Source organism: Neovison vison, chromosome 2 (genome assembly GCF_020171115.1).
Source record: "Neovison vison isolate M4711 chromosome 2, ASM_NN_V1, whole genome shotgun sequence".
In the NCBI taxonomy this organism is placed as follows: domain Eukaryota; kingdom Metazoa; phylum Chordata; class Mammalia; order Carnivora; family Mustelidae; genus Neogale; species Neogale vison.
In genome coordinates this window covers 187,142,414-187,156,298 of record NC_058092.1, presented here as the reverse complement: position 1 = coordinate 187,156,298, position 13,885 = coordinate 187,142,414, and the positions used below count along the sequence as shown (strand labels likewise).

The 13,885-nt window shown below is 38.2% G+C and overlaps 1 protein-coding gene across 5 annotated transcripts in view; it reads left to right on the top strand.

The window, feature by feature from the left end:
- The window catches only part of CFAP70 (cilia and flagella associated protein 70), a 119,568-nt gene that overhangs the window by 64,048 nt on the left and 41,635 nt on the right, over positions 1-13,885 (top strand). For all 5 annotated transcript variants that reach the window (XM_044239776.1, XM_044239778.1, XM_044239777.1 and 2 more), the window contains 5 exons: positions 464-595; positions 5,897-6,022; positions 12,334-12,467; positions 12,587-12,702; positions 12,901-13,128. In XM_044239776.1, the coding sequence (XP_044095711.1) occupies positions 464-595; positions 5,897-6,022; positions 12,334-12,467; positions 12,587-12,702; positions 12,901-13,128 (736 nt within the window). The remainder of the gene's footprint in view (positions 1-463; positions 596-5,896; positions 6,023-12,333; positions 12,468-12,586; positions 12,703-12,900; positions 13,129-13,885) is intronic.

Below are 13,885 nucleotides of genomic sequence, written 5' to 3'. Positions count from 1 at the left end.
TCTTTGGCTTCTCAATCATTTTCTGAGTAAGATAATAAGACCAGAAGTACACATCCATATAACAAATGAGGAAAATGAGGTAGTAACTTCAATTTTTGAGGTTGTACAGTGGTAGAATTAGAATTCCATTCTCTAGATTGTCAAATCACACCTTTTCCTCTTGTAACACATGGTCACCATGAGACATGTAATGCATAAACCTAATGCTGAGATCTTCTTTAGCTTCATGGCTCTCTTCACATATTCTGCATTGACCATATTAGAGAGAGCGTCAAGAAAAGAAGTCATGCAGAGTATGCTGACTTGGGGAAAATCAGAGACCTGATATTCTAGTAGTTACCAAGGGAGAAATTAATCACTTTCTGAAGTTCTGATGAGCCTTAGACCAGGGCTCAAGGGAGGCCTGTGTTGTCAGTATGGTGCTGGACTCTATAATCAAATGGATGATCTATGTCTCTTACAGCATGCTGTAGTAAAGATTGTGAGAGAGAAGTATTTGAAGACAACACCATTTGAAAGCCAGGAGGAACTGCAGACATTTATTAGTGAGCTCTATGTGTTCTTGGTGGATCAGATGCATGTGGCCTTAAACCAGGTAGGTGCTCAAGAACTAAGAGCCCTTCCTTTTCTTCATACGACATCAGGGTCTCTGAATGATTCCTTTCTTGCTTGCTTCCTTTCTTCATTCAGCAAACATTTATGAGGTGTTTACTCTGTTGCACTGACAAAGATGAATAAGAAACTGCCTAAATTATAAAACTAGTTTTTGGGAGAATGAGGGAGAATAATTCAACTTCCTGGCATAATAACTTTCATAACTGTCTTAAATGTGATGGATAAAAGAAATATATAAAATAAGCTAATTAAATTATAAAACAAAATCATCATTTTATTCATTCTGTGAGCGTGTACAATTTTCAGTTTGCTCTCCATGATTGGCAATCAAAACTAAGAAACATTATGAGCTTTCAGATATTATACCTGAATGACAACGACAGTTCAAACGTGCCTTTTCTTTTCTTTTTTTTGAGAGGGCAGTGGGTAGGGCAGAAGGAGAGGGAGAGAGAGAGAGAGAGAGAGTCCCAAGCAGGCTCCCTGCCCATTGCGAAACCCCCATACAGAGCTTGATCTCACAACCCTGAGGTGATGACCTGAGCCTAAATCAAAGGTTACATGCTTAAACCACTGAGCCACCCAGGTGCCCTCAAACATGCCTTTTCTACTTGACTGTTAGCCTGCTCTTCTCCCATTTGTCTCTTTCTATATATATTTGCACAGCTTGCATATTGTCTTCATTTGCTCATTTTAAAATGTATATAATTGTGGTTTATTTGAAAACAATGGCGAAAATCCAAGTCTTTTTGTCCCCTTGGTCGTCTCTAAGCAGCCATGGTTCCTCAAACCCTCTGTTTGTTTTTCCCTTTACAGTTGCTTTCTGCTCTATCACTATTACTTTTTTCTTTCACCTTGTCTTTTTGGAGGGGGAAGGTGAGGAGTGTCCGATATCCTAGGATTAAGAAAACAATTCTACCTTGAGCACAGATGATTTAGATAAATTGCTTTGAGAATTGAGCATGGGATAGTAATTACTGTTGCCTTGTGCTGTCAAGGAATCCCTATCTAGTAGAGAAGAGAGACATCAAATACAAATAAGTGCAGTAGGGTGAGGTAAGTGCTGTGATAGGGACATGTCCATGGGAGAGCAAGTTTGGGGATGCCTAAAGAGTGGTCAACTTCACCCTGAGAAAGGTGTCAGGAAAGGATTCACAGAAGAGCTGTGCCTTGAACTTGAAGACTAAAAATTTTCCAGGTGGATGTTTCAGAGCATTTGAGTCAGGGAACATCACAAAAGCTTGGAAGATTGGAAGTATGGCATATACAGAAACTGCCTATCATTTAGGAACAGAGGATGAAGTGGTTAAGGGACATAGAAGTAGGAGTTGAAGCCAGGGATCAGTTCCTAGTAGGGGAATTGAGAATGTGGATGGAAGCCTTATATGCTACACAAAGAAGTTTTGACTTTTTCCCTTATTAGCATTTGGAAGCAATAAATTTAATTACATTATAAGTGGAATAATATGATCATATCTACATTTTATGAAAAACGCTCTCATGGCAGTATGTCATATGGGTTAGGTGTGATGAAACTGGTGGTGTTAACCAGTTATTATTTGGTAATAAAGGGGTCAAAGATTCTTAAGTTTAAGGTTCAATGATGGGGTAGCTTATAGTACCATTAACTAGAACAGGAAATACAACACAAGTGAATTCGGTAGGAGGCAGGTGATTGTTGAAATCACTTTTGAACATTGGTTCTTGTGGGGTTTTTCTCAAGAGAGAGATCTGAGCTGGAGAGAAGATTTGGGGAGCCATGAGTATATACAGGCATTACTTGGAGATATCGACAGTTTGGTTCCAGACCACCACAATAAAGCAAATATCACAATAAAGCAAGTCAAATGAATTTTTTGGTTTCCCAGTGCATATAAATGTTTACACTATACTGGAGACTATTATGTATGCAATAGCATTATGTCTAGAAAAACAATTTACGAATCTTAGTTTAAAAAAAAATACTGTATTGCTAAAAAATCCTGACCATCATCTGAGTTTTCAGCGAATTCTAACCACAGATCACAGATCACTGTAACAAATATAGTTAACAATGAAAAAGCTTGAATTATTGTGACAATTACCCAAATGTGACACAGAGGCACAAAGTGAGCAAATCCCATTAGAAAATGGCACAATAGATTTGTTTGACACAGTTACCACAAATCTTCAATTTGTAAAAACAGACAAACAAAAAACCAACCAAAAGACAAAAAAAAACCAGTATCTGTGAAGTGCAACAAAAGATATGCCTTAGATACTAGTTAAAATATGATCATAAATTAAGCTGCTGAGAAAAACATGAGTCAAGAGAGAAGTGAGCTGTCAGTGGAACCCTGTCAAGCAGCAGCATTTAAGGGATGAGTGAGTAAAAGAATGAATGGAAGGAGGGGTGCTTGGGTGGCAAGTCATGATCCCAGGGTCCTGGGATCGAGCCCCGCATCAGGGTCCCTGCTCAGCGGGAAGCCTGCTTTTTCCCTCTCCCACTCCCCCTGCTTGTGTTCCCTCTCTCACTGTGTCTCTCTATGTCAAGTAAGTAAATAAAAATCTCTAATTAAAAAAAGGAATTAATGGAAAGAGATAAGTGAATTGTTAAAAAGGTAAAAGCCAGAAGACAGTGGTATCACAGAAGCTAAGGGGAGATAATTTTAAGAAGAAAAAATAGTCAACAATGTCAAATATTCCTAGGAGTTCATGGGGAAGGAGAATTGGAACTCCAAAGGTATAAACTTCAAATTACAAGATAGACTAGTACTAGTGATGTAATGTACAGCATGACGACTGAAGCTAACATTGTTGAATGATATATGTGAAAGTTAAGGGAGTAAATCTTAAGAGTTCTTATCACAAGAAAAATTTTTCTTTTTTTCTTTTTCTTTTTATTATGTCCATTTGAGATGATGGATACTAACTAAACTTATTGTGGTAATTATTTTATAGAATGTGTCTGTCAAACCATTATGCTCGATGCCTTAAACTTACACAGTGATGTATGTCAATTATATCTCAATAAACTGGGGGAAAAAAGAAAAACAAAATTTGAAAAGTTTTCATTGGGGACGCCTGGGTGGCGCAGTTGGTTGGATGACTGCCTTCGGCTCAGGGCGTGATCCTGGAGTCCCGGGATCGAGTCCCACATCGGACTCCCAGCTCCATGGGGAGTCTGCTTCGCTCTCTGACCTTCTCCTCGCTCATGCTCTCTCTCACTGTCTCTCTCTCTCAAATAAATAAATAAAATCTTTAAAAAAAAAAAAAAGAAAAGTTTTCATTGAATCTGAAAATAAAGAGGTTATTAACTTTCACATAGCAATATCAGTGAGCTAATGGAGTAGATTCAAATTATAATGAACTGTGGAGTAAATGAGTGATTAAGAAGCAGGTGAATATAAATTCAAGAAGTTGTAAGATGAAAGGAAGGGAGGGGAAAGTAGTAGCTAGAAATTATAGAGATTTTCTTTTTAAGCTGGAGATGTCTTTAGCATATCCATAGGTTTGGGAAAAGGAGTCAGCAGATGGGAACAAATTGAAAATAGAAGGAAAGAGAGAATAATTGATGGCAAAGCCCAAGGTATATACAGATAGGAAAGGATCAAGAACAGAGAAGGATGTGATACTTCTTCCTCAGACTGAAAGGAAGGATATATAATGGATGCAGAAATAAATTCTTTCAGTGTGGAGTTCATTAGTTGAGGGATTTCTGGCCTAATGATTTCCATTTCCTCTGTGAAGTAATGTCTTTGCAGACAGTGAAGGGAATAACATTTGAATAAAGAACATGAAGAAGGGGCGCCTGGGTGGCTCAGTAGGTTAAGCCTCTGCCTTCAGCTCAGGTCATGATCTCAGGGTCCTGGGATCGAGCCCCACATCAGGCTCTCTGCTCAGCGGGGAGCCTGCTTCCCCTTCTCTCTCTGCCTGCCTCTCTGCCTACTTGTGATCTCTCTCTCTGTCAAATAAATAATAAAAATAAAATCTTAAAATATTAATAATAAATAAAAAATAAGAAAAAAACATGAAGAAAGAGAAGAATATTTAGGTACTGCATCATAGCATTATGGAATTTGTTGTTGAACAAGGACAACTACATAGATTGCAGAGAGTATGAAAGGTCTTCAGCTAAGGCTGAATGCCAAAGAATCTGTGGCAGCCCAGATATTTCTTTGTGTACACAGTTTTCCTCAGGACCTATTAGCAGCTCTTGTCTAAGACTTAAGAAGTCAGATAGTAGGGTTGTTTTAATTGGGGAGTCTTCAGACCAAGTGCAGAAGAAGGACAAGGTTGCCTGGGACCTGAGTGTGCTGGCGAGAGAATAGTATGAATGGATGATCATGAGGTCCAAGCTTACACACTTGGGAAACATAGGCATATTGGAAATGAAGGAAATAAAGTCAAAGAGCAGTTTTCAGGGGATTAAGTGACCAAAAGACTGAAGGCTTGTAACGTAGATTCTGGGAGTGGAATGTTAGAGATAGAGTATTTCTGGTTTGCAACGAAGTGTGTTGCTGGAGGGATTTGGAGGTCAAGATCATCAAAATTAAAAATAACAAAAACAGAAGCATTATTCCATGATCAGGAACTCTCTTTGGCCCATCTCAAATTTAGCTTTACTCTCTACATCCCTTAGCAACTCTACTTGTTAATGTCACTGATAATATTTTTACTTCTAATTAAAGAATTTGGGGAGGTCTGCCTTGACAATATCTTCTGATCCAGGAGATTACTTACTATCCAGAACTGCTTTCCTGAGTGGGTATATGGAGCATAATATTTTGGGGAGTTTTCTCCTACATTCTGGCGATTTCTAAAATGTTTCCTTTTTGGGATATGCTTACATATCTCACTAAAAGTACAGAAGCAACTTTCAAAGTGTTACGCTTCATCTCCTGTTTTTTCAATGTTTGAAGTCTCTAGATAGTGTTTGCCAACCTTTTTAATGTAATGGCACCTAAAAATGATAATATTTTTCACGTACACTAGAGAAAATGTAAGCTGTTTGAGGTCAAAGGAAGCTTACTTAGAGATTTTTGACTGCCCTGAGGGTTGAGGAGCCCAAATTAATTTTTACTCACTTCTATGAGCTTAGGTTGTTGGTATTCAGACACCTGAGTTTCTCTTTCACCCTTGATATTTCTCTCTTGGCTCACTCTCACTCTCTTACTATATCGCCAAGACTATAAAAAACCCCAATATCATTTTCAACCTTATAACTGGGTTCTCACATCTAGTTTATTCTTATAAGACTCTCTACTTGTAATTGTTTTGTTTTGTTTAATATCTTGATGACAAGACTATGCCAGATGATATCCAAGGTGCTGTCTCAACCATCTATACAAGCAGCGAACAGCTTCGACTCTTTGCATTTGAAGCAGAAGTCAATGAGAACTTTGAAATGGCAGCAGTATATTATGAAGAGGTAATTAAATGTCTTGCCAGTGGTAATTGTTACTATTATTTGTATAATATGGGTATAACAAATAGTTTTTAATTATTTAAAACCCAACAGAACTGATGAAAGGATAGACACATAAATCAATAAAATAGAACCTAAAAATAGATCCGTACAAATGAGGACATTATATTTTTATTATTATTATTATTATTTTCAATTTCTTTTCAGCGTAACAGTATTCATTGTTTTTGCAACACACCCAGTGCTCCTTGCAATATGTGCCCTCCCTAACACCCACCACCTGGTTCCCCCAACCTCCCACCTCCCGACCCTTCAAGACCCTCAGGTTGTTTTTCAGAGTCCATAGTCTCTCATGGTTCACCTCCCCTTCCAATTTCCCTCAACTCTCTTCTCCTCTCCATCTCCCCATGTCCTCCATGTTATTTGCTATGCTCCACAAATAAGTGAAACCATATGATAATTGACTCTCTCTGCTTGACTTATTTCACTCAGCATAATCTCTTCCAGTCCCATCCATGTTGCTACAAAAGTTGGGTATTCATCCTTTCAGATAGAGGCATAATACTCCATAGTGCATATGGACCACATCTTTCTTATCCATTCGTCCGTTGAAGGGCATCTTGGTTCTTTCCACAGTTTGGCGACCATGACTATTATCTTTTTGACAGAGGTGTAAGGAAATTCAATAGAAAAGACAGTCTTTAAAAAAAAAAATGGTATTAGAACTGTTGGTCATCCATATGCAAAAAATAAACTTTGACTTAAGCCTCAAACATTGTATAAAAAAATCAACTTAAGAGGCACCTTGGTGGGGCACCTGGGTGGCTCAGTGGGTTAAAGCCTCTGCCTTCTGCTCAGGTCGTGATCCCAGACTCCTGGGATCGAGCCCCGCATCGGGCTCTCCGCTTAGAGGGGAAACTGCTTCCTCCTCTCTCTCTCTCTTTGCCTGCCTCTGACTACTTGTGATCTCTGTCTGTCAAATAAATAAAATCTTAAAAAAAAAAAAAAGAAGAGGCACGTTGGTGGCTCAAGTGGTTGAGAATCCAACTCTTGCTCTCGGTCAGGTCTTGATCTCAGTGTCGTGAATTCAAGCCCAACACTGGGCTCTAGGCTGGGTGTGGAGCCTACTTAAAAAAAAAAAATCAACTTAAAATGAACCATAGATCTGAATGTAAAACATAAAACTGTAAAAATTTTAGAAAAAAAAAAAAAGAAGAAATTCTTCATGACCTGGAGTTTTGGGCATGATGCAAAAGCATGATCCATAAAAGAAAAATAGGATAAATGGAAGTTCATCAAAATTAAAATGTGTGCTTTGTAAAAGGTAGTATTAAGAGAAAGAAAAGAAAGGTAGATATTGGGAAAAAATATCTGCAAAACATATATCTGACAAAAGATTTGTATCCAGAATATTAAGAACTCCCAAAATTCAACAGTAGAAAAATGACTAAATAAAAATGGGCAAAAGATTTGAAAAGATATTTCACTAAAGAGGACATAAATATGATAAATAAGAACATGGAAAGATGTTCAACATCATTAGCCATTAGGGAATGCAAATTCAAATCACAATAAAGTGCCACTACAATACATTAGAATAACTAAAATGAAAAATGGTGACAATAAGAGGTGCTGGTGGGGATACAAAACAACTGAAACCCTCATACTTTGCTGGAGGAAATGCGTAATGATAAAGCAACCCTGGAAAATAGTTTAGCAGTTTCTACTCCTGGGTATTTACCTTAAAAAAGTATAATCTTAGTGGTATTCCCATGCATTTTGGCCATTTGTAGATCTTCAGAGAAATGTCTGTTTAAGTCCTTTGCCCACTTTTGAGTCACTTTTGTTTAATTTTTGTTGTTGAGATTTAGTAGTTCTTTACACATTCTGAATATTCTTACCAGTTACAGGTATATGATTTGAAAATATTTTCTCCTGTTATGTGAATTACCTCTTTACTCCATTGAGTTTCTTTTGATGTACAAAAGTTTTTTTTAAAGGTTTTTGATGAAGTCCAATTTGTCTTTTTTTTTTCTTTTGTTAACTGTGCCTTTGGTATCATATCCAAGAAATCATTGTGATATCCAGAGTCATGTTATAGTTTTAGGTCCTACATCTAGGTCTTTTTTTTTTTAAGATTTTCTTTATTTATTTGACAGACAGAGATTACATGTAGGCAGAGAGGCAGGCAGAGAGAGAGGAGGAAGCAGGCTCCCTACTGAGCAGAGAGCCCGATGTGGGGCTCGATCCCAGGACCCTGAGATCATGACCTGAGCTGAAGGCAGAGGCTTAACCCACTGAGCCACCCAGGCGCCCCCTACATCTAGGTCTTTGATCTATTTTGAGTTATTTTTTGTATATGGCATTAAGTAAGGGTCCAACTTCATTTTTTACATGTATATGTGGATATCCACGTTTCCTAGCACCATTTGCTGAAAAGACTGTCCTTATATATTGAATGGTCTTGGCCTCTTTGTCAAAAATCATTTGACCATATATGTGAGGGCTCTCTATTCTATTCCATTGTTCTATATATTTATCTTGATACTAGCACCACACAGATTACATAACTTTTTAAGTTTGGAAACCTGGTGTCTGTTTTTATGACAGTACCATGCTGTCTTGATGATCACAGCTTTGTAGTAAAGCTTGAAATCAGGCAACGTGATGCTGCCAGTTTTGTTTTTCTTTTTCAACATTTCCTTAGCAATTCGGGGTCTCTTCTAATTCCATACACATTTTAGGATTGTTTGCTCCAGCTCTTTGAAAAATACCGGTGGAATTTTTATTGGAATGGCATTAAAAGTATAGATTGCTCTAGGCAGTATAGACATTTTAACAATGTTTATTCTTCCAATCCAGGATCATGGAATGCTCTTCCATCTTTTTGTGTCTTCTTTGATTTCTTTCATGAGTGTTCTGTAGTTCCTCGAGTACAGATCCTTTACCTCTTTGGTTAGGTTTATTTCCAGGTATCTTATGGTTCTTGGTGCTATAGTAAATGGAATCAATTCTCTAATTTCCCTTTCTGTGTTTTCATTGTTAATGTATAAGAAAGCCACTGATTTCTGTACATTGACTTGTATCCTGCCACGTTGCTGAATTGCTGTATGAGTTCTAGTAGTTTGGGGGTGGAGTCTTTTGGATTTTCCATATAAAGTATCATGTCATATGCAAAGAGAGAGAGTTTGACTTCTTCACTGCCAATTTGGATACCTTTAATTTCTCTTTGTTGTCTGATTGCTGTTGCTAGAACTTCTAATACTATGTTGAACAAGAGTGGTGAGAGTGGGCATCCTTGTCATGTTCCTGATCTCAATGGGAAGGCTGTGAGCTTTTTCCCATTGAGGATGATAATTTGCTGTGGGTTTTTCATAGATAGATTTCATGAAGTTCAGAAATGTTCCCTCTATCTCTATACTTTGAAGCGTTTTAGTCAGGAATGGATGCTGGGTTTTATCAAATGCTTTTTCTGCATTAATTGAGAGGACCATGTGGTTATTCTCTCTTCTCTTATTGATTTGTTCTATCACATTGATTTGCGAAAATTGAACCATCCTTGCAACCCAGGAATGAATCCCACTTGGTCATGGAGGATCATCTTTTCAATGTGCTGTTGGATCATCTTTTTAATGTGCTGTTGGATCCTATTTGCTAGGGTCTTGTTGAGAATCTTAGCATCCATACACATCAGTGATTTTGGTCAAATTCTCCTTTTTGGTGGGGTCTTTGCTTGGTTTGGGGATCAGGGTAATGCTGGCTTCATAAAAAGAGTCTGAAAATTTTCCTTCTGCTTCAATTTTTTGAAACAGCTTCAGGAGAATAGGTGTTATTTCTTCTTTGAAAGTTTGGTAGAATTCCCCAGGGAATCCATCAGGTCCTGGGCTCTTGTTTTTTGGGAGGTTTTTGATCACTCCTTCTAGCTCATTACTAGATATTGGTCTATTCAGGTTGTCAATTTCTTCCTGGTTCAATTTTGGAAGTTTATAGTTTTCCAGGAGTACATCCATTTCATCTAGGTTGCTTAACTTATTGGCATGTAATTGTTGGTAATAATTTTGATGATTGTTTCTATTGCCTTGGTGTTAGTTATGCTCTCTCCCTTTTCATTCATAATTTTATTAAAATTTTCTTTTGGATTAGTTTGGCCAATGGTTTAGCGATCTTATTGATTCTTTCAAAAAACCAACTTCTAGTTTCTTTGATGCGTTCTACTATATCTCTAGTTTCTATCTCACTGATCTCTGCTCTAATCTTGATTATTTCCCTTCTTGTGTGTGGAGTTGGCTTAATTTGTTGTTGATTCTCCAGTTCTTTAAAGTGTAGAGACAGCTCGTGTATTCTGGATTTTTCCATTTTTTTAAAGGGAGGCTTGGATGGCTATGTATTTCCCCCTTAGGGCCGCCTTTGCTGTATCCCATAGATTTTGGACTGAAGTGTCTTCATTCTCATTGGTTTACATGAATTGTTTAAGTTCTTTGATTTCCTGGTTGATCCAAGAATGCATTCTTTTTTTTTTAAGATTTTATTTATTTATTTGACAGAGAGAAATCACAAGTAGATGGAGAGGCAGGCAGAGAGAGAGAGAGAGGGAAGCAGGCTCCCTGCTGAGCAGAGAGCCTGATGTGGGGCTCGATCCCAGGACCCTGAGATCATGACCTGAGCCGAAGGCAGCGGCTTAACCCACTGAGCCACCCAGGCGCCCCGCAAGAATGCATTCTTAAGCAAGGTGGTCTTTAGCTTCCAGGTGTTTGAATTCCTTCCAAACCCTTCCTTGTGGTTGAGCTCCAGTTTCAAAGCATTGTGATCTGACAATATGAAGGAATAATCTCAATCTTCTGGTATCGGTTGAGCCCTGATTTGTGACTCAGTATGTGGTCTATTCTGGAGAAGGTTCCACGTGCACTCGAGAAGAATGAGTATTCTGTTGTTTTAGGGTGGAATGTTCTGCATATATCTATGAGGTCCATCTGGTCCAATGTGTCATTCAATGCTCTTGTTTCTTTATTGATTTTCTGCTTGGATGATCTGCCTATAACTGAGAGTGGCATGTTAAAATCTCCTACTATTAATGTCTTCAGATCAATATGACTCTTTATCTTGATTAACAGTTTTCTTATGTAATTGGCTGCTCCTATATTGGGGGCATAAATATTTACAATTGTAAGATCTTTTTGGTGGATTTAAGAATTATGTAGTGTCCTTCTGTATCTCTGACTACAGTCTTTCATTTAAAATCTAATTTATCTGATATGAGAATCACTACCCCGACCTTCTTTTGAGGCCCATTGGCATGAAAGATGCTTCTCCATCCCTTCACTTTCAGTCTGGATGTATCCTTAGGTTCAAAATGGGTCTCTTGTAGACAACATATGGATGGGTCCTGTCATTTTATCCAATCTGCAACCCTGTGTTGTTTAATGGGCACATTTAGGCCAAGTATGAGTTCTCCAGTTTTGTTCTTTTTCAAGATTGTTTTGGCTATTCAGGGTCCCTTGAGAATCCATTTAAATTTTAGAGTGTTTTTTCCTATTGCTACAAAAATTATTAAGATCTTGATAGAGATTGTATGGAATCTGTAAATTGCTTTGGGCAGTATTGACATTTTAATAATATTAAGTCTTTCAATCCATATACATGAGATGTGTTTCCATTTGTTTATGTCATCTTTAATTTCTTTTAGCAATGTTTTTTTTTAAGATTTTTTATTTATTTGTCAGAGAGAGAGAGGGAGAGAGAGAGCAAGCACAGGCAGACAGAATGGCAGGCAGAGACAGAGGGAGAAGCAGGCTCCCCGCCGAGCAAGGAGTCCGACGTGGGACTCGATCCCAGGACGCTGGGATCACGACCCGAGCCGAAGGCAGCCGCTTAACCAACTGAGCCACCCAGGCATCCCTCTTTTAGCAATGTTTTATAGTTACTCATTATGAAATGATTTTTTTATATATTTGTACTTAAACTTATATTTGCCATCTCAAGACCATGACAGAATTATTATATGTGAATCTTTAAAATGAACTATAAAATGAATCTATGTTCCTAAGTAATTAGAGGAGTTTATGGTGACTATAACATCAACACTAAGAAGCAATGACTTGAAGATTTAATTTAAAAATTATTCCAATAAGTATTTATTCACCACATACTATGAGCCAGAATAGTGTCTGCACTAGATATTCAGAATTCAGCAGTAAATTTTTAAAATATGACAGTTTCTGCTTTCATACAACTTAGCGTATTTGTGGTTTTATGGGCATAAAAAATATGACATTGTATTACAATAACTTTGGTCCTCCTGGTGCTTCATGTGATAGAGGTTGGTCCGTGAGCCCCAGAACCTGGAACACTGGCTGGACTATGGTGCCTTCTGCCTCCTAACTGAGGACAACATCAAAGCACAAGAGTGTTTTCGGAAAGCCCTTTCCCTCAACCAGAATCATATCCAAAGGTATGGGTGGAAGGGAGATGAAGGATGAGTAGGAACACATAAGCTTCTATATGAAATTGTCTTGGTTCCATGACTGTGACATGGGACCATGCTGAATCATGTTGGTGGTCTCTTCTCAGCTTGTTGCTGTGTGGTGTCTTGGCTGTCCTTATGGAGAAGTATGAGCAGGCAGAAATTTTCTTTGAGGATGCTACTTGCCTGGAACCAACTAATGTCGTAGCCTGGACTTTACTTGGTATGGTATTTTCCTGTGATATGAATGTGTTTTCTTCCATTATAAGGTTCTCCCTTTCTCTTTTCATTCTTTAATGGCTTATCATATAGTTCTTAAACTTTGGTAAAATTAGGAAAATAGAAGTGAAATGTTGCAGTTCTTCAGTCTATGATGGTGGAAAAACCAGTCACATTTATTTCAACATCTTTCTTTCTTCAGGTTTGTACTATGAAATTCAAAACAATGATATTCGAATGGAAATGGCATTTCATGAAGGCTTCAAACAACTTCAGGCACGAACGCTTCAGGCACAAGTAATAAAGCAGAGGAGCACTGGTCCTTTTGAGTACATTGAAGAAGGAGGGAAAGTAGAAGAACACAGTTTAGGTCCTTGGGGAATCACTAATGGTTCTTCTGCAACAGCAATGAAGGCGGAAACCCCAGCAGGTAGGACCAGGAAATGGAGATGATGAGTGGCTATTGAAACAATTACTGGCCTTATGAATAAGGCCTGGCACATAGTAGGTAGTAAATAATTGTCAAATGATTCAGTAGATGGAGTTTTGAGTTATCCCAGAGATACCAGGAAAGACTCCTTTTAATAATTCCTCATTCATATGACTGGAAGTCTGAAGCTATTGCTGCCATTCAGGTTTTTTAATCTTACAGAATTTACTGTTTCTGTGTTCCAATAAGAGTGGTATGATTGTAACAGAGTAAATTTCTTTCATTTTCCCCTCACTTTCTTTTCTAACACTCTCAATCCCTCTCTTGTGATTCTTTTTCTTTTTCTAAGATTTATTTATTTATTTGAGAGAGAGAGAGAGTATGAGCAGGAGGGGCAGAGAGAAAAGGAGAGAGAATCTCAAGCAGACTCCACACCCGGCATGGAACTGGATCTGGGGCTTGATCTTACAACCTGAGATCACGACCTTAGCTGCAATCAAGAGTCCAACACTTGGGACGCCTGGGTGGCGCAGTTGGTTAAACGACTGCCTCCGGCTCAGGGCGTGATCCTGGAGTCCCGGGATCGAGTCCCACATCAGGCTCCCAGCTCCATGGGGAGTCTGCTTCGCTCTCTGACCTTCTCCTCGCTCATTCTCTCTCTCACTGTCTCTCTCTCTCAAGTAAGTAAAATAAAATCTTAAAAAAAAAAAAAAAAGAGTCCAACACTTAACTGACTGTACTGCCCAGGCACCACCAC